This window comes from Watersipora subatra, chromosome 4 (genome assembly GCF_963576615.1).
Source record: "Watersipora subatra chromosome 4, tzWatSuba1.1, whole genome shotgun sequence".
In the NCBI taxonomy this organism is placed as follows: domain Eukaryota; kingdom Metazoa; phylum Bryozoa; class Gymnolaemata; order Cheilostomatida; family Watersiporidae; genus Watersipora; species Watersipora subatra.
This window is the reverse complement of record NC_088711.1, coordinates 25525383-25547611: the sequence shown is the minus strand read 5'-3', so window position 1 is coordinate 25547611 and position 22229 is coordinate 25525383. Positions and strand designations below refer to the sequence as shown.

The following is a 22229-nucleotide window of genomic DNA, read 5'->3' as shown; positions in this document are numbered from 1 at the left end:
ATAGAGGTATGGCAGGCAAGTTTATTTTCTGTTGCTTTAGGGTAGCATCATTGCTTTTACTATTTGTGGTCTTTTAATTGTGTACAAAAATGGTACCTTGTGTTAACAGAACTTTCTTACAGTATAAAGAGTTATGAGACCTCTTTCTGATATTAGGATAGAGCCGTTTGTGATACACACCTTAGGGTGTCTCTCACACCCTAAGGTGTTGATCACATTTCCAGCATGCGCAATGAGCATTCTTGAAATTCTTTTCTTCCTAACTGGCACACGCAAAGCGGCAAAGCCAGCGCACACCACGTTTGCTTCAAGATCAAATATTCGTATTTAGAAGTTTATGTTCTGTTTACCTGCTATAGCTAAAGTTTGATGCTGTTTACAAGGTTTTATTTATTAATAGCATGATAGGTTAGTCATCAGTCATGCGTGTGAGTCAGTCACTGACTACTTGTTGACAACTTTCACCAGTTGCCTCATCGCTATGCGTGCTGCGCCATATAGCAACTCTGTTTATCATGTTATTATATTTTAATTTCGTATTTTTTCACAGAAAAAAGTTATATCGCTGAGTAGTTTAATGTGCTTTGGGGTTCTCTGTGGTACCGAGAAGGCATAACAGTATTACAAAAATCAAAATTGCCTCTGTGGTACCGAGAAGGTATAACAAAATTACAAAAATCAAAATTGCCGTTAAGGAGGCTTATGTGATAATTGTTTAGGTCCTTGCTTACCGGAAAATTTGAAACTATTCTCTACAATCGCTTTCGGTGATGAACAATTGAAATAGTGGTTAATTTAGCAAATCGAGGAAGGCTCGAGACAAGTATTTTTGAGCATACACCGAACACATTTTCACACTTTTGACACGGCAAGTCCTCGGTTATTGTTGCCTAGAAACATTACCTACTATTTATGAAGATCTTTGCTGCTGCATCGACAGGCATGCCAATGAGGCCTACCCAACTACAGTAGGCTAGGACCTTAATTAAGGCAAAACTACCGTAATTCGTCTACAATTAGGAGGAGATCAAAATCTGAATGCTACCCCATACATATGTGGGATTTCAGAGCCACTTTTAAAAAACTGTCTCATATCTTGGAGAGTGGGCCACAAGATTAGATATTAACAATAATATTGATTAGGAAATGTCTGCAAAAAATTCTCATAATTTGTGAACAGTATAAAGTTGTTTTCACCAAACGTGGTACATATCACACTGATTGCGTTTTGATTGGTCAATACGATATAACCTTTCAAAGTGCCTATTTTGTGGCTGAGATTCTCACAAATCTCGTCATATGATCCAATGATCATCTTAAAGAATTCAACCAAATATTGGTGGTGGTCATTTAGCAGTCAAAGTTAAGTTTATAAGTGAAGTTTTTTAATTGGTTTGAAAGGGCTCTCGCCAATGCCATAAGGCTTAAACTTGAAGGCTTTAATCATGCTCCATAAGATTCAGATACAACTGGACTGCGTTTATTTGAGCAATATATTATAAGTGAAGGAGTCGTCCACTTTAGTTTTCTACTGCAAGTTTATTCGCTCTGTTTATTCATTGAAGATGTCGTATCACCGAGATCAAAAAGAAAATATCACATTAATTTTTTAAAATCACATCATTCGATTAAGATCGAGTTTTCGATTAGACTGTTTGCTATATATAAAATTAATCGTTATTTTGCTTTTTCGCTGAAAATCCTCTTCGCTCCGTTTTTGTTTCCAAACTCCTAGCAAACCTCTATTGTGTAGTGTAAAATATGGTATTATGGTCTGTAGTCTCTTGTCATTATCATCCATTCTTGTATGCTCATCGCTTGTTCTAGCCTTTGTTCCTTGTATTGTGCCTCTGTGCATAAGATCACTCATTTCAGATCGCCAAAAGACGAGCCAAAGACTCAGGGAAACTCTGAGGAACACGTTCATTATACCAGATGCTACGCTGCCACCCCTACTTCGCTATAACACGAATAGCGCTCAGTATTCCGCTGTCGATTCGACACCAGATGAAGCGAGTCTCATCGCCAGTCTAAGAGGTATGTAGAAAGTTATTTGTTGACCCTGTATCTGACCCTGTTGACCCTATCATTGATCTCTATTCTTGATCTTACTGCATCCGATCGGTAACTTTCTAGGCTTTCACCATAGAATCTATTATTTTTAGTGTGCTCTAATCCTTTTGAAATTTGGAATGTTTATCATGGAGTAGTGTTGCTGTAATGTGAGCACATCAGATAGTGAATATGCATATCTTAGATTGTGTTTACCGCAGCGGTTAGTTGAATAAGTAATATTTGTACTGACAAAGCAAAGTGAACTGAAATCAAATATAACACTTTTAAAGTCGTGTAGAGTGTAACAGATAAAATGATCAAACTATAGTTTATGAAATCTGTTGTTACCAGGTACTAGCAGGTTTAATTAATTGAAAATCTTACATGGAGTGGGCCACCTAAAGGCTGGTTCACTCTATCGCCGTATCTCAGCGTTGATGCCACCATCTACCTGATTGATCATCATCAGATCATCCACCAGATTTGCATCAGCAAGTACTCCATGGCGTAGTGTTCTCTTTTTTCTTTTCAAGGAACCTCTTTGTTGCCGCGTGCTCGAATCAAATACTAGTCCCGCAGCAGCTATCATGAATGAAAATGAATAGATTACGTTTTCTGTGACAGCGAATCACCATTGCCTAAATGGTTCACATTGCACAGGGTTTCATTGATTTCATTGAACTATCGGGAAAGTTTGACAGCTACAAACTTTCCTGACGTATCCGCATTGCTTCATCGATACCATTGGTTTACGGTGCACATAGTCAACGATGCATGTCGAAAGGACAACTCCAATATACGGCGATATAATGTGAACCACCCTTTAATTTGATCAACGTCATAAAGCCATGGCCCACAATTCAGATTTGGTCGGTCTTATAATAGCCAAATGACGCAAAAATTTAAAGTTGCAATACATGTGTTAGTTGGTTCAGGGCACTTAGTAAGGCTGATCTTTTTAATCTAATCCTTGACATCTCATGCTGTGTGTTGATGAACTTCAATGTAATATCTGAAACAGTCATGCAAACAGTGTGTCAAGGTCAGAAACAACAATAGAGAACTCAGTCTTATATATCTGCAACTTTTTTGGCACAATAAGGCCGAGCTTTCATAGCCAACTTTTATTCATAAGCCATATTTCCTCGATAGGATCGGCCTAATTTATGTGCGTCTTTGCTGGCGAGATAGTAGCCCATCGCTATATGTTTATCGATCTTCTAATGCATCGACATTTTATCAACCGAATTTGTGTCACGGACAAGGAGCCATAGAGTTATTTTGTGAATTGCATAGAGCTATATATAAATATTGTAAGTTTTAGGCTTTGTGGATTGACAGGACTTGGATTTTTTATAAGAAATTCCATCTTTTACTTATGATTCTAAAGTAAAATGGTACACAGTAATTAACAAGCTGGCAAGTATAGGCATGTGACACTTTTATTACTAAGTTGAGCAGCTCAACAATTGTGCCCCATTTCGGTGTCGACTAGTTGGCCACCTTATTTCAGACGTGCTCCCAAAGTGGGGCACCCAGTGGCTCACTCCCGCGGGTGGCTCATATAACATTGGTAAAATCTCTATTCACCCCATAAACAACAATTCCTTGTGGGCCGTAAGAGCATCTTATATTATGGCTCACTGGCCTCTGACACTCACTTGTGCGTCTGCCTACTTTATAAAATGTCAACTTTCTGACGTTAAACTCTTCTACTGGCAGTTTTTAAAAATTGTTTATGATATAATTGTGGTCTTACTTTCCTTTAGTTAGTACATGTATTTTCATCTGCTGTCTTTTTCCTCTTACTGCAGATAAAGAAGAGAATGGTAGATTTGCATTTGCTATTCACAAGGACCTCTGTGTTGAGGTTAAAATAATCAACAGTAAGTTTAACAACATGTTTTATTTATTTGCCCCTTTGTGACCGTGACCTTGCCTCAGCAACCTGTGCTATTAGGGCTCTTCCTAGTCAACTTGCGGCTTGACCAACCGTTTGGTTTCAGCTTTGACATGATTGTGTCATAGGAATAAGACCTTGAATCGTCAGTTATATGTTTTCCATTCACCGGATATTTTAATAATAGTGTAATAATAACAATGATAACCATGTAGTATAATAAGGCCACTCAATTGGTAATGGTGTTAAATGCTGAATTTGGCACACTTGCAAATGTTGCAAGTGTTTTTACATGCAAATCATTTTACTCTAACCAATTTGTAATGTTGTGGCACATGCTTGATTTGCAGTGGACTGTTGCACTGGCAGGCAGTGCTGGTGCTTTTCTTCGAATGGACTCAACACTGTCTCACAAGATGAGGTAGTATTTTTACTTGAGTGTCTTCCCGAAGAGAGTTCCATACCAAAAGATGTCTTCCACTTTTACAAAATGCTTTATCAGCAAGCAGCTGCAGGTCAGAAGGTCATGTTTGACATTCACGTTTATATTGAGTATCATGTGTTGCTCAGGTAATATGTGGGACTCGAGGGCATGCGATGCTATTCTGATTTCTGATTGAAAACATTTTTGTTCGTACAACTTCAGTTTTTGAAACCATAATAAAGCACCTTACTCTTGTAAAAAAATAAGGATAGTCAGTCTATTTTTAGGATTATCTCATATTGCTCTGAAAAGGGAAAACAACTCTTAATTGCTTAACATGCTTGCGTATGACTAATTACATTTATTTGTCGTAAAATAGGTCAACAAGTGACAGAACTCGGATTTGTCGACTTGTCTATGATCTCGCCTTTTGATACGGAGACAGGCTTTCTTGGCAGCGCTGACCACATTGGCCTGCTCTTTATTCGCTCAACATTCCAGTGTTTGAAGGGTTTGTGCCTACCCAGCCCGCCATACCTCTTCGCAGTCGTCATTCACAGGCTTGAACTTCCATGGGCAAGGCTATTTCCTGTGCGACTGAAACTGCGGCTAGGAGCAGAGTTTAAGTGTAAGTTATTATAACACAACTCAATAAGGAAGCCTCCTATTAAAACACAACTCGGTTGGCTTGCAACAAAATTCACATTACAGTTATTTGATATCAAAAGATTCACCATGTCTTACTCTGTTGTGTTGTTGGTGCCAAATATGTGGGAATGTGATTACAAGCTCTTAAAAGCTCAAAAACGAACAGTTAATCGCAGCCACATGAGACCGCCGTAGTTTGGATTCTCTTTCCAAAACGGCTCAAATGTGACGTAATTGTGAAAAATGGTTTCTGTTTACACTTTCATGCAACCTTATTCGTCGAAATATTTTCACAAATATACTTCACGCATTCAATAAAACCATGTCTATTGTTCTTACGCGTCTGTTTTATCGTCATTGTAAATGCTGTCACTTTTAGCAGTGATATCTTATAACTTACTGTAAAAATTTGTTAAACTTTTTAACCTTACCTCGAAGGCGTGCATATCATTTTCTGATAATCATGACGAGCCTGTTGGTCACTTGTGATAATCGAAAAGTGCTGCAAAAATTATTTTCGAAGTTTTGGGTCACATGATCAGATTACAACTTGACAATTAGTACAAGCCGAAACAAAACTGTAAAGTAGCGAACATCTATATTTGATCGGGGTCTTCGGTAAAACCCGAAGTGTTTGTCATAAACTAGTGCTACGATAAGTTTATATTGAGCTTTTGTTGGCCTTTCAATTCACGTGAGAACATACGTGACAAGGCAATAACCAAATTATCATGACTACGTCAGAGAAATAAAGAGATTCCAATCTACGGCGGCTTTTCGTTTTTGAGCTTTTAAGAGCTTGTAATCACATTTCCACATATTTGGCACCTACAACACAACAGAGTGAGACATGGTGAATCTTTTGATACCAAATAAACTGTAATATGAATTTTGTTGCAAATCAACATTTAAAAATCAGTTCTCAATGGGCCTCAAATATACAATTACTCGAACATCAAATCATCTAGCATACGGAGACACGTGCGCATTAGGCCAGTTGATAGTTTGTGCTTATCAATCTGTTTAAAATGGGAACTAACTTTAAAGGATATTTGGTAAATGTCATGGTACATTTACTAAAAATATCAAAAGCTCTGTAATTTGCTATCAATGCTTTGTATCTTTTATTCAACCAAGGGACATTTGTCGGACCATGTCCTGAATACTTAACATTGAATTTTTGTACCAAATAACTTTGCGACTCTCAGCTTTCTATTTATATATCATTTACATCACTGCAGGCCAAAAACTTACCAATTCATGATTGCCAATTATAAATGCATGGAAGAGATGGCAAGGTTGTCTAAGCTGAAAAAATCTTGCTGAAGTGGTTTTAAAGGAGAGTTGAAGCGCTAGCAGGTAGTTGAAGTGCTAGCAGGTAGTTGAAGTGCTAGCAGGTGATTGAAGCGCTAGCAGGTAGTTGAAGCGCTAGCAGGTAGTTGAAGCGCTAGCAGGTAGTTGAAGCGCTAGCAGGTAGTTGAAGCGCTAGCAGGTAGTTGAAGTGCTAGCAGGTAGTTGAATGTTGCGAGTGTTCAGTCAGCGATTCTATGCAAACTTGTTATTGGCGTTTGACTCAAATATTTGTCTTATCACCAGAGCTTATCACCTTTAGCGCATCTCTGCGGTTGTTAAAAGCTTTCAAGGTCATAATATAGCTTTACAGTTTTTCTGCTTCAATTTTAATCATTAGTTAGTAATGTACAATTTCTGGAAACATTTATGTTAAAGTTGCAACCTTGAGTTCTTGTTCATCGTTATCAAGTTTATACTAGCACACAGGCTATGTTATGTGTACAATTTTATTAACAACTTAGTTTGGAGTTGTGGGCTAAACAACTATTTCAGTAGAAACCTAAAGCTTTTTTTCTATTAAAAGCAAGACAGCCTTAAGGTGAAGGCTGCTGCCTTAGATTCTGTAGTTTTGCTGGGTTTATAAGCTGAGGCATAAAGCTGTCTGCTAGGTTGGGAATGTGTGCTCTTCGACTTTTGAGCTAATTAAAATTCCAGATTTTGTTCATTGCATTAGAAATCTGAAAATCAGTTTAAAATAATACCCAATCTTCCACCTCGACTCCTTCCCCCCAGCAATAATCTTTTTGCTGAAGTCTTCTTCAAGCATCTTCAATGCTAAAGTAGGAGAGAAATAAAACCATGTTTTATTTCCGAGTCCTTATACTAAGCTATTAACATCATGTGGGATAATAATTCATATTATAAATAGAATTATAAAAATGTTCTGTTTTCATTTTAGTAGATATTCATTTTTAAATTTGTTCTCATAACGTATTTACTATTATTTTATGCTGAGCTGCTGAGTAGGTAATATGATGTCATAACATAAAGAACTCAACACTAATAAATTTAACATATTTTACAGCAACTGCACTCAGTTAGATTAATATTATCAAGCTGTTTTATTGTGGCTTTTCTACCTTAAATATGTCTGCATATACTATACATGTATGTTGCCCTAGCGCAAGATAAAATGCTCCATAAATGGATGAAAGTGCTAAAATTATGGTTTGTGTGCATCTGTCGGCTCCTAAGACTCAAGAAGTCCTCTCAGCCACAACAATCCTCATCTTTGTTTTAAATTGTGAACCTGTAAAAATATTGGTACTCTCTGAGCACTGACCAAACTCGGAAGAAATCCAGACCCGATGAATTTGGCGTGAATTCATTTGTCAACGATTTTTAATACCAGGTTTAGTATCTTCTGTCTGCCAAAACAAATTAGAATAAACAATATTTGTTAAAAAATTCACGCATTCTAAGGTTGAAAATGGTGCAACCACTATAACCGTCTGCAGTTCTTCATTTGCTTCCCTATGGTTAACAATGACGTGTCAAGAAGTGGCCTTACACAGCTTCCTAGTAGTTGTACAGAGATATCTTTCTATGTATGGGTTTTACATAGCGAATTATACTTATAGGTATATCAGGCTTAGAGAAGTGGTCTAATAGTTGAGGGAATTTGTTAAGTTCAGTTTTTGTGCACATTGTTTTTCCTCATTTGGGGTGAGACTTCAATTACCTCACTCGCGCACTAATAGTTTAGTGTTGTTCTTTCTAGATTATCCTTGTCCACTTTTGAGTGTACGTGGCAGGGCCCCAGTCTACAGAGAGATCGGCAACACTATCATGAACTTACTAGCTGACTTCCATACCTACAAATATTCGCTGACCAAGATTGAAGGCTTCACTGTACACCTAATGGATAAAGTGACAACCATCTCCATTCCCAAAAATATGTACTCGTCCGTGAGTAGCCACCTTCTTGTTCCTGGAGATATTCATTACTTTGAACTGCAGCAGCAATTTATAAGGTCGACAGCGTTTGAGGTATCAGGAAAATTGACTTGTTTTTGAAAACAAACTCCAAGTCGCGCCTCCAATCAATTCAAATTCCAATCTACGGCAGTCTCGTGATGGCGGCAGTTAACTGTTCGCTTTTGAGCTTTTAAAAGCATTTTTCACATTTCCACATATTTTGAACCTATAAAACAACATAGTAAGACATGGTGAATCTTTTGATACCAGATAACTGTAATGTGAATTTTGTTGCAAGTCAACCTTTAAGTATCAAGACTGGAAGTAAATATTATTTTACATCAAGTGGCTGTTTTTGTGCTTTACTTGAAGGTGAAGTGAACAAGATTTGCTCTATGATTTACTCTATTGCAATGCCATATAAGTTTATGGTCTTTCTGCATTTTATATGGTTGCCTCATTTGCCTATTTGCCTCAATCTCTTCAAGAGAATATTCTGGTTTATTTGCCTCATTACTGAGACGCAATTTTAAATAGGAAATATAACTAAATGTTATAAAATGCAGATTTTTGTAAATAAATTTATTTTTTGACTACATTAGTTGCTGACATAGAAGTTAGGGGAGATAATGCTTTTTTTGTAAATACTGTACTTTGAGAATCTGAATGCCTTATAATTGACTTTAATTTGGGTTTTAACTCCTCCAGCTCACCAAATGTGTTTTTTGAAATTATGGTTGTACGGTGTGCTAAGCAAAGTTTGGAGCTTATTAAAGTTTAGTAATAAAATTTATAGAAATTAAAATTTGACAAATAAATGTTCGTAATTTTGTGCTATATTTTCTTGAAATTTTTTATCAAAACAAATTTTCTAGCTAACTGCTGACCAGTTGCAATCATTTACACCAAGAACTCGCAGCCAATATTCAGTCATAGTCATTGGTGCTCAGGTTTCTGCTCTTGGCTATTGCTGATCAGACAGGGTGGTTAATATCAGGTGAACTGACTGACTCCTTATTCTGGTATTTTCAAAATAAGGAGGGTTTTAAAATCTACTCTCTAGGGTCATTCCGCTTCTCATCTCATAGTTCTTGTTAGTCAATTGTGGCTAGTGAGATATTTTGACCACTCAACCACATTGCCAAAATGACAGTTATTCTAATTTACTCCTACTATGAGTAACCTTATATTAAAGACTGGTGGGTGTGGTTGCAACTTGATGGCTTCTTTACGTGTTAGTAACGGTTGTGCAATTATACTAACTCGCAAAAAGATAACTCTATGCACTTTTAGTGTGCGTATTTTAATCATAATTTTGGATGTGTACACTCTTTTTAATTGCATAAAAAGGGCGTATCAATGAAAGCAATGGTTTTGCGCATTCCGCCGTTATATCATTCAATTATTATAGGTGTTTGCTATTCATTGTTGTTTGGATACTTGCAAAGTCATTAATATTTGTGTGACATGACGCGTGCTTTTGCCTGAATTGTTGCAATGTTTGGGATCATGAACAATGCATGTGAAATGTATCAAATGAAGCCATTTTTCCTTTCGTTATAAAATCTGCAACTAGCTATGTTAGTAGTAGCCATAAACCTATTAACTATACGTTGAATACTATTAATGTATAGTTAATATAGGTCTATGGTAGTAGCTGACTTGCTGCTTAGCACCTGCCTTATATCCAGTCACTCCACATTTATTTTCCTTTTTGGAATAAATGAGTAACAATACCTTTAATCTTTCCTGCAAGCAGTAATGGAATATCGCAAATAGTAAGTTATTACTAGTAGTAAGTTATTACTAGTAGTAAGTTAATACTAGTAGTAAGTTAATACTAGTAGTAAGTTATTACTAGTAGTAAGTTATTACTAGTAGTAAGTTATTACTAGTAGTAAGTTATTACTAGTAGTAAGTTATTACTAGTAGTAAGTTATTACCAGTAGTAAGTTATTACTAGCAGTAAGTTATTATTAGCAGTAAGTTATTACTAGCAGTAAGTTATTTCTAGTAGTAAGTTATTACTAGTAGTAAGTTATTACTAGTAGTAAGTTATTACCAGTAGTAAGTTGTTATCAGTAGTAAGTTATTACCAGTAGTAAGTTATTAACAGTAGTAAGTTGTTACTAGTAGTAAGTTATTACTAATAGTAAGTTATTACTAGTAGTAAGTTATTACTAGTAGTAAGTTATTACCAGTAGTAAGTTATTACTAGTAGTAAGTTGTTACTAGTAGTAAGTTATTACTAGTAGTAAGTTACTCCTTATAGTTTGATGTGTGTATGTACTAACTATTAGGTAATGTAGCAGTTATTTTGTTATTTTAGGTTATGAAGGCGGTAGGAGCATCACAAGAGTGTGTTATAGCGTTTGGTGCAAGCTTTAGCATGCAAGCAGATTCTCATATTGTCTGCATGCAAAATGAGGACGGTACATACACGTCCCGTACTATGAACATCAGAGATCAACAGCGAACAGGTAAGCTATGTAGAATGATCTTCATAACAGCGGTTGTACGGTCATACTCGAACAACCTGTTTGAGTATGACAGCTTCTTGATGTTAGCCCCTAAACTGGTTGATGCCTCTCCAATTTGTATGCTAGTTCATCATTTATTCTGTCATGGTTATTGTATGTATACAAACAAGGTTGGTGAATGTATGTATGTTATCATGCTCAGTGTGTGTATGATGAATCTGAGAATTTCTTGTAGTTTTGTCCTGAAATCATGATAGATGTATCTTTTGTAAATATTGCAGAATTATATTACACATCTTATATGAAATGCTACCCTGTACTTATAAGTTGCCAGAATTTCAAAACAGTTATTTAAATTGTTATATGCACAGATTGTGCAGGTGGAAGTTATGTAATTGGTTGGTAAATGGTATTGAAAGTGACTCAAAACACATTCCTGGATTATTGCTTGGATAATCTCGTTGGATAATACACCAGTAAAATAGACGCTCCCGCGACATAAATAATCCATTCCAGGAACGTTTACATATAAAGATTTTATGTTATAAGAGCAGTAAAATACATGTAAATTACCTAATCAGTTCCAAGGTCTTTCCAAACTCACCCCTTTGGGTCATACAAAAAGACAAGCTTGACTTAATTTTTTGAATTTGTTAGCTGTACCGTAACTGCAGTGTTATTAGTTTGCATCGACAACTTTTCTTCTTTTTCTGATAAATTTCATTGGTGTTGTAGACCATGATAGCGGTAATTTTACAGTAAGTTGACAGAAACGCACGTCTTCATCGTTCATTTATAACAATTTGTTTGTTTTTTTAGACATCAAAGTATATTCTGTAAAGTAAAACTAATAACAAATATTTTCTTGGCGTCAAAGCGCAGTGTCTACCTGTTCGTTCTCTATCTGTATCTAGGGGTCAAGGTTAGAATAAAAGATAACTTTCAACAATACTCCAACTCGTGACAATCAGGTTGGTAAACCGACCCTGTAACGCCTGCACCGATTGATCGCCTTCACATCTGAGGATCTATCACGACAGACCAGAATGTCATGGAAGTTGTATATGTGCATGTAATAGATATAACGCTATACATACGTCGTTTTTCCCTTACATTTGCGGCGAGATATGTTACCATTCAAATCAAATTTGAGAAATTGCCTCGATTTGACACTTTACGTTATATGGAATTTTTTACGTAGTACGAAGCAAAAGCTGTGTGTAACTTTTTTAGGTTATCTGGAATTTACGTAATAGTAGCGTCTACTGTATATGGCCTTGACACCTTTAGCCAATTTTGACAACTCATGAAATACGTAAAGAAAGTGTTTGCCATTGTTGCAGCCTAAACACTTGGCTGAAATCTCCGGACAGCAACCCACATTTCATAATAGTGACTTCATTGACAGCAACCAATACACTCCAACACAGTGATAACTGTAGTGCATTCACACTTTGCTGTTGCTGATATCACTGTGCAATTACATACGTTATTTTTAATTTTATTAAAGTTTTAAAGAATGTAACAGCAAAATTGGAGCTTTTAAACTAGCTACATGCATAATAGAGTGTTTTTTGATTCCTTGAGCGCAGGGAAATATGCATCTGAGGAATACATATGGGGTGCATATTCTCATCACGTACTTTTTGCACTTATGAAATAATTATATTATTTATTGAAACAAATTGGATACACAATGGCATGTGATAACTGACTAGGATAGGCTTCATTGGCAGTAAGTCGAAGCAATGTTATAAACTGCTGTCTGCTGTCTGCCGTCTTCATTAATAGTTAATGTTTGTAGACTCACCAAATGTTTTTGGTGTATGTGAATGTTTTTCTATTCATACTTTGACCACCCTTAAAGATGTGGTTGCGTCAAAAAATTCGATTTAATGAAATTAAGACCCATAAAAGGCTAAAACATCAGCCACAATTTGATGCTATTTTTGTCTTTGTAGACCAACCCTGTCTAGAGATATATGCATTTGAATGAGGCCCTCTTTTAAAAAGCTCACGTTCCAGCAGGTGCTTCTTTCGTGACGTCACTAGTAATACATCTGAAAAGAAACCACGAACAATAAATATGAGGTCGCTTCGTTAGCCAATCATCAGCGCGAAATTTTTATATAGGCCGTAATAAATGTTATTACTCGTAAAATGCGTTGTCTGTGATCTCAAATTTAGGGAAATTACTCTATTATTAAATCGCATGGACATCGATATGATACTGATTTGATAAATCAGTGGTGTGGAGAGGATTATTCCAATTTTATGAGTGAGTAAAGGCCTGAAGGATTACTTATCTTGCACCCTCATTCAATGGTGAATATTCTTAGGCATTTTTTTTGCAGTCGTTGGATTGGCATGTTTTTCACAGTTTCTTTGAAGTTTTAAGTTTGGTATAAAGTAAAAATAAACTATATTTCATTCAGATATATTCTATAGTCAGACGTCTATGGCAATGTATAATATATGTGCATAACTCTATCCTTCGTTTTTTCGTGAAGTCATTCCATCGTTGTCGGCCATCTTTATAGACAATTTTATCGTTAAAAACACGAAGCTTTTGCAATGAATTTTTGAAAACGACGATTTTGTTTGCAATTTTTTTATTATAGTATCAAAACAACACCAAAAAGTACTATTAAATAAAAGAATAACGATCATTTTCTACAAATATGTCGGCTTTTTCGTAAACGAGCGCATGTGAAAATGGCTTGATGACGTAAAAAAACGATGGATTGGTTATTATTACCATTTCAGTTAATAAATAAGGCTGTCTGGATAAAGACTTGTGGCATAGAGTTTCTGTTAACTAGGTTTAATATTCATGTCTATCTACAATGACAAAGTTATTATTCATTCCTTTCTCACACTTGCTCAGCATAGCTTCCCTGTCCCAGTCATTCCATCCATTCATGTTATGCTAATCTTCGTCTAGAGGTCTAGAGCATAAGAAAAGGAAGCGTTCTAATTCATCTACTGGTTTACCAACAGAAGTATGTCTGTATATTGATATATTTATCAATTAGTACCTTCCTTGACGTTGTAAGATTAATTAAAGGAATCTTACGAGTCATGCACTGGTTTCTTTTTCCTTGCACTCATTATCCCCAGCTTATAGATCTTAGAAAAAAAGTCGACCTGTTAAAGGCATCTTACATAGTGCTTGAGCAGTAGTTGTTTGCTTATGTACAAAGTCAGTCACCAGTAATAGTTGCAATCACTCGGTATATGTTTCTAAAGTTGAAGCAGCTGAAAGTTTATGAGTTAAAAATAAATGTTTTTGAGGTGAAAATCTGGAATGTAAATGTCTGGCTTTGGTTTCCACCAGGTGACTGAGTGGCCTATTTTTATTGGTTGCTGTATTTTACTATTAATGATGTGATTGCGTCAAATTTTAGTTGATTTTAACAGAAAGTATTGATTTTTTTCTATCAGTTGATATATTGTATGTTGTTTTAGGCGATCTCATTGTCAAGATATTTGAAGATTAAAATCTAAAAAAATTGATCGCGGTAAAAACGCTCAGGCAACAAAGATGTGCCCAGACTTGTCCAAAATCATGTATTTAGTGCAACAATCTTTTTCTATCTCTCATATTTACATCGGCTATTGCGATAAAAGTCTAGTCCTACGCGGCTCTATTGGCATATATTTTATTTTGTATTTGCTCATGATTGCTAAGATAACATGTTAAATCTAGCTACAAATACATTATTATAAATGTCTCAAATGCCTCAAATAAGGGAAAGTAAAAATTTGTCATATTAGTTTCCTCTAAATGCTGTGTAAACATTTGAGTACCGACTACGAATCTGCCGGTCTACAGTAATTAGGTCATCGAGTTAATTTATTTCATCGCGGCCTTTGTTTCAGCGAAGTTCTCAGTTGCTACCTACACCGAAAACTAGTTACTAAATAAAATAAGCAAGCCGCATCTTTGAAAAGAATATGTTTGAATATATAGCGAAACCAACTGCATCTCTAGAAAAGTCATGTATGGTCAGCGTTTATCTAGTCATTATTAGTATTAATTTGTAGAAAAAATTTACTGGTCACATTTGATTCAAGTACTAAACAATTGGTTCTATGAGTTGACTGAAATAGTGAATGAAAGACGTCAATTTCTTTGACATCAATCAACCCACCGATTCTGGCAGAGGGTTAATAAAGCCATTCTTGCACCTGGTTGGCAGCGTAGACTCACCTGTTTTCACTTCGTAGTTTGGAGCATAAAATTTTTTGATCTCTGATTATTTGGCTCGTTGGAATTAAGTCGAGCTATACAAAAGTACCTGTCAAGGCCGCTCTGATTACACTTCATAAATCCATCTATCGGACTGGATTTTAGCACAGGTGGAAACGGGGCTATGATGTATTCAATATGTTCTGCAAATCATGTTTTGCATTATCTTCAACAATATTATTTTATTATATAATTTCTACAAGCAAAAAACTTTCATCTCGGCATAAATTTTTTATTAAAAACATCCATTCAAGTCGTGGCCACTCACATAGTTTCAGCTCATATAATAGGACAAATTAATCTACTGCAGTAAACCCAAACAAAACGTATCATGGTTTGTGCAGCATACATTCATGTCTCTCTTTTCCGTATATAGCAGTTTCCACACTGCCGCAACTGCCCACTGGTGACGCCACATAAACATCCTGAAATCAATAAAACAAATGTAATAATTATGTCATTCATAGATACATCGTTTTAACGCGTATCTACTGAAAGCTTTCAATTTGAGAGTTTGATAGATTGAGAGTGTAAAATTATAAAATAAATAAATGTTTAACAAAAGCATAAGTACGCCAAGCCAACAATCCGAAACTTGTTTTTGGGAGTTAAAGATGAGCATTGATCAATCCATTTTTTTCACTTTCTACAAGTGAAAAGTGGACATAAATTCTAATCACAAATCTAATTTACTAGCTAAAACTACCAAAGACAATTTGAAGCAAATAGTATAGCTAGGCGAAACTATGAAAAAGTTATGAAACGATGATTCGTAGTCGCAAAAAGTTATAATTTCATTATTTAGTAACTGTATTCATGAGTACTAAAATTATTACCTTTAGTATATTCAGCACTTGTTCATCAATCTAAGCCATTATATTGCTAGATGCTATAGATTAATTAAGAATCTGTCAATTTAACAATCAGCATCGTTAATTTGTAGCAGGAACTCACTATTCATCCGAATCACGCGTGTACAGGAAGTTACATTATTGTCTCAAATAGGTAAATATAATCTGAATGTAAACACAACAGTATATATATATTTATATATATAAAGGAGATTCAAAGTTAGAGATAAATTTACCTCCATTCTCCTATCTTCATCTGCAGCATAACGCTGTTGACGCCTGTCAGCTCTAACTATAAGCTGTCTGCCCCAAACTTTAACTACCTGATGCTCAGAAAACTCTGAGTTACCTTCGCAGGAGCTGGAAGCATTGTTACAATTATGTTGTTCATCAATAAAAACATGCCGATACAGTAGTTCAGTAAATAAATGATGTCAATTAAGTCAGTAAATATCGATGTCTATGTACGATCTAGTAATTGAGTAAAATTCCTAACTTCGACATCACAGACAACGCGTTTTACTAGCGATAACATTTATTTTGACCTATATAAAAAAATCCTTGCTAATGATTGGCTAAAGACGAGATCTTTTATTTATCGCTGTTGGACTCTTTTCACATGTATCACTATATACGCCACAAAATATACCCACTCAAATCTGAGCATTTTAAAAGATGATCTCATTCAAACGCTTACCGTACTTTTCGGACTGTTAACCGCACCCCTAAATAAGCCGCATCTGCTTTATTTTGAAAAAACCGATAATACAACAATTATGCATAGGCCGCAACTTTTGTATAGGCAGCAGAACTTATGACAGCGCTTTTTAACATGGCACCAACATGGCTGGTTAAAACGGAACAGTACCGTTAGGCACTGTTCTGTATTAACCGACACTTTTTAACCCACTGCCTAACGAAACAGTACGAGTTAATGCGCCCTAGCGATAAAAAAAACCACAGAATAGCTGCACCCTTATATAAGCCGCATGGCTCAAAACATAAAAAAGTAGCGGCTAATAGTCCGAAAAGTACAGTATATCTGTGGACAGAGTAAGTCTACAAAGACAACAATGACATCAAATTGTAGCTGATGCTTTAGCCTTTTATTGGCCTTACTTTCATTTAATCGACCATGTTGACACAATCACAACTTTAAGGAGGTAACTCGGTGCAGGCCTGATTATTTTTGGCTTTGTCGAATTTTTCCTGAGCTGTTCATTTTCAGTTGGAAAGGAGATAATTTTTACGCAGTTGCTTATGGCTGGATGCGGTGAAGCTCCTCAATTTCCTTTCGCACCAAGATCCTCTTCTATATAATTAAATGTTGTTATTGACCGTAGTCAATCTGAGCACGCGCCTAGGAAACATTAATCGCTCCTAGAACAACAAATCTAGATATGCGGGACGGACGCATGGTAACTTAGCTGTATAATGTATAAAATTTAGTGTTTCCATGTGTTCAATTAAAAAACCAGCCAAAAATCTGTTCAAAGTTGACAGGCCTCTGTGTCTCAATGTAATTTAGAGAGTTAACTGAACTGTTGTGCTTTTAGAGGTCTACAAATCCCTGACTCTATTAGCTTATCCAGATTTACTAATATGACATACATTTAGTTTGGTTATAAAACATCACATGAACATAGTCTTGGTTTGCGATTGACACGCATCTAAACTAGCACCTGCAAACGGCTTGCAGATCCCAGTGACAATTTTTAGAAAGGAAATAAATCGCCTTTTAAGTTCACTACTACAACAGTTCAAGCTGTCTATGTTTAACACTCTGATAAATGACCTCCATGAATGTAGTTTAGTTTGCAGGTTTAATATCAGCAAAATCGCATAAAACATTTATTTTCATTCGTTATAATTGCTTCTAGCTTTTCCACGTAAATCCGCTATTACTGGAGAAGTTCCTCTTTGGTCATTACATATCCCTTTTCTAATTACATACTGTATCCGCTGACTCCCATCTTGAAACAGATAGGAGTCAATAGTTTATTGCAATGGTGGGGTATGTTCATAATTGCACCGACATTGAGAGGTAAACAAGGGATATATACCGACCTATTTTACATATCTAACATAATATCTACATAATCTACCACATACAACGGTTTAAACATTCTATTTGCTCATGATGTCACTAAAGATGTACATGTTTGCTTGGACAATTCTCATATTAATTATATGAATGACAATTCTGACGTCCATTAGAATCTTCATATATTGATGCAGGTGTTACATGTTGAGGTGACACGTGATGTGTTTTCCTTTGTGTGGAGTTTCAATGTCCTACTATAATCTGTATGCTCACTGCTAGAATGCTTACGGTCCCAAATACTTTGACCATAGAAACCTCTGGTACAATATCGTTTGTGCCAAATCTATATAATTTGTACTAAATATACAGGAAAATTTGGCTCTGCCTTCAAGTTAGTAAGCTTGTAATACTTTTTTGTATGATGTAATACATAAAAGGTTTTTATGTTTAATATTTTAAGACCAAGATATTAATAAGAAGCGTCTGGTTTTATATGGAAGCTTGACCAGGTGAAGTTCTGTTGCAATCTCAGATCTTTTTTCTTGCAAGTCCTGCTTATCCAGGATTTTATTGTGAACCAACCAGAGTGTAAAAATAAGATTGTTGTATAAGAAATAGTTAGATTGTGTAACATTGATGAAATCAACACCCAGCCTATTAGAGAGTTCAATGAAGGAAGTAAGTGTGTTACAATCGAATTATGACAGCTTGTAACAAGTTGATAGACTTTACAATGTTAGTGACTAGGAATGTAATAAAAAAACAAATATGTGTGATCACAAGCATAAATACCTGAAACTTAAACCATAACTGCCTCGTACAATTTTATCTCATTTCCTAGGTATATCAGAAACGCTGATTCCGATTTTGTACTCAAAATAAAGATTGATCTACTAACTTTCAAAGTAATGAAGGCTTTTTTACAGCGTTTTAATATCGGTCTCGAAAACAACACAATCGGCACAACAACTTCGCCCATAAATATTTGACCTAGCCTAGCTTTTTAGAAACAGAAGTTAGGGATGTGTATTTCGATTTACAATGATAGAGATGAGTGTCTTAAAACCCATTATTATCTAAATTCAGCCTGCAAAATTTTCTCAGTCGTCTATGAAAGGCAGATGAACTATTTAAATTGCTCGTAGTTTGTTACAGGATGTTTACGAGGCTGAACGCCGAAAAAATGAGCTCAAAAAGCGCGATTTTATCACAAGCTAACATTGTTATCGCGCTTTTTTGAGCTCATTTTTAAATATGCAATGTTGAATAGCTTATTTACCTTTCAGAAAAGGCTGAGATTATTTTGAAGGCTGAATTTAGATAATAATAGGTTTTAAGACACCCATCTCTATTATTCTAAATCGGACTAAACATCCCTAACTTCCGTTTCTAAAAAGCTAACGTACATCACATATTTATGGGCCGAGCTTGTTATGCCGATTGTGTTGTTTTCATTTTAAAAACGTGTTGAAACGCTTTAAAAAAGCCTTCATGACTTTAAAAGTTAGTGGACCAATCTTTATTTTGAGTACAAAATCGAAATCGGCGTGTCTGATTTACCTAGCAAATGCAATAAAAGTTGTACGTGGCAGTTATGGTCTAAGAACAAAACATCAATCAGGTGTTACAGTAGCTCATAAGGCAATGCATAGGGAAAAGTACAAGCGACCTCAATCATTCATAAAAACTGTATCCCTTTCGTTAGAAGCATTGCTAGAAGCATTGCGTTAGAAGCATTGCGTTAGAAGCATTGCGTTAGAAGCATTGCGTTAGAAGCATTGCGTTAGAAGCATTGCGTTAGAAGCATTGCGTTAGAAGCATTGCGTTAGAAGCATTGCGTTAGAAGCATTGCGTTAGAAGCATTGCGTTAGAAGCATTGCGTTAGAAGCATTGCGTTAGAAGCATTGCGTTAGAAGCATTGCGTTAGAAGCATTGCGTTAGAAGCATTGCGTTAGAAGCATTGCGTTAGAAGCATTGCGTTAGAAGCATTGCGTTAGAAGCATTGCGTTAGAAGCATTGCGTTAGAAGCATTGCGTTAGAAGCATTGCGTTAGAAGCATTGCGTTAGAAGCATTGCGTTAGAAGCATTGCGTTAGAAGCATTGCGAACGCTATATTGTTGCATTACAGAGAACATGAACTAAAAAACCTATTTTCATTGGTATGCATATATGTATTTGGCATTTTCGCCATATTTTGGTGATCTTGGCTCACAGTACCAAATACTTTGACCATAGAAACCTCTGGTACAATATCGTCTGTGCCAAATCTATATGTGTACTAAATATACGGAAAAATTCGGCTCTACCATCAAGTTAGTAAGCCTGTAATACTTTTTTGTATGATGTAATATATAAAAGATTTTATGTTTAATATTTTAAGACCAAGATATTAATAAAAGAAGCGTCTGGTCTTACGTGGAAGGTTGACCAGGTAAAGTCGTGTTGCAATCTCAGATCTTTTTTTCTTGCAAGTCCTGCTTATCCAGGATTTTATTGTGAACCAACCAGAGTATAAAAATAAGATTGTTGTATAAGAAATAGTTAGATTGTGTAACATTGATGAAATCAACACCCAGCCTATTAGCGAGTTCAATGAAGGAAGTAAGTGTGTTACAATCGAATTATGACAGCTTGTAACAAGTTGATAGACTTTACAATGTTAGTGACTAGGAATGTAATAAAAAAACAAATATGTGTGATCACAAGCATAAATACCTGAAACTTAAGTACAAAACATATCAATCAGGTGTTAGGTCATATTGCAATGCATAGGGAAAAGTACAAGCGACCTCAAACATTCATAAAAACTGTATCTGTTTGGTTAGAAGCATTGCATATGGCTATATTGTTGCATTACAGAGAACGTGAACTAAGAAGCCTATTTCCATTGGTATATATGTGTTTTTGGCATTTCCACCATATTCTGGTAATCTTGGTCTGCATAGTACAAGGAGTGATGGCGGTTAACTATTTATGTAGTCGAAGCAGCTCACGCAATAATGTGACTTTGTTCTTGTATCATTAGCTTTGGTTAAACACTGGTCTACAAAATAAATTGTTTTAGGGTTAGATATTCTAGAGAGATATAAGATGTTTGAGTAGACCCGGGTTCAGTAGGGGTCATCGATCCTACTTTAGGGGCTATATTGACCCATTGGGTTCAAGGCTAGTTTTGACAACTCTTGTAGTTTCATTAGTCATGAAAGGGTTTGTTGTAACAGCAAGTTCATCAATTGTTTAACTTTTCAAAAGGTAAAAGATAGGCCCATCACTGAAGAATTAGCCAAAACATGAGCGCTTAAAATCGGCACTCCTAGCCATTCCTTAACTCATTTTTTCACATACTGTTTTAGGCGTAGTCACCTGTCTCGCTCGGTTTTTTACCCATATAGCTCTTAACCACCCTTTAATGGGAATGCTCTGCAGCTTATGAGTATTATATCATAATGACCGAGTATGTACTCTCACTAAAGTTAAGCCATCGGAAGTGCATTTTTAATTAGAACCAGATTCACAGCGCAAATGTACTTACGAAGCCAAACTAACAACTGAGCTGTTATGAATAAGGCCGCTGTACACTTGCAGACAACTTATAAATGTAGGTCAAAAATAGGGATAGGATAGCCTAGAAAGGAATGTCTACCCTTTGGCATCCTAATCAGACATTAGTCTCTAATGATGGAATATTTAGTGGTTTGTCTAGGTGGAATCGTGTAAACATGAGGAAATTAGTCGTTACAAAAATATATCTAAGCTTTAGTACAGCGTGTGCCTCTGATAAACAGTGTTAGTACAACATGCAGTACACTGGTATAATACAGTGGGTGCCTTTGACAAACAGTGCTATACACCATACAGCCAGCGAGTGTCTTTGACAAACAGTGTTAGTACAACATGCAGTGCATTTCTTTAGTATAGTGTGTGCCTTTGATAAACAGTGCTAATACAACATGCAGTACACTACTTTATTACAGGGAGTGCCTTTGATAAACAGTGCTAGTAAAATATACAGCACACTACTATAGTACAGTGGGTGCCTTTGATAAACAGTGCTATACAACATGCAGTACACTACTTTATAACAGTGAGTGCTTTTGATAAACAGTGGTAGTAAAACATACAACACACTTATAGTACAGTGGGTGCCTTTGATAAACAGTGCTAGTAAAACATACAGCACACCACTATAGTACAGCGAGTGCCTTTAATAAACAGTGTTAGTAAAACATACAGTACACTACTATAGTACAGTGGGTGCCTTTGATAAACGATGCTATTATAACATGCAGCACACTGCATTGTCAA

General features: G+C 35.8%; 1 protein-coding gene across 2 annotated transcripts in view; it reads left to right on the top strand.

Moving 5' to 3' along the window:
* Positions 1 to 22229, top strand: part of LOC137394945 (uncharacterized) — a 59415-nt gene that overhangs the window by 14983 nt on the left and 22203 nt on the right. For both annotated transcript variants that reach the window (XM_068081719.1, XM_068081718.1), the window contains exons 9-14: positions 1876 to 2037; positions 3870 to 3941; positions 4306 to 4470; positions 4759 to 5007; positions 8101 to 8288; positions 10627 to 10777. In XM_068081719.1, the coding sequence (XP_067937820.1) occupies positions 1876 to 2037; positions 3870 to 3941; positions 4306 to 4470; positions 4759 to 5007; positions 8101 to 8288; positions 10627 to 10777 (987 nt within the window). The remainder of the gene's footprint in view (positions 1 to 1875; positions 2038 to 3869; positions 3942 to 4305; positions 4471 to 4758; positions 5008 to 8100; positions 8289 to 10626; positions 10778 to 22229) is intronic.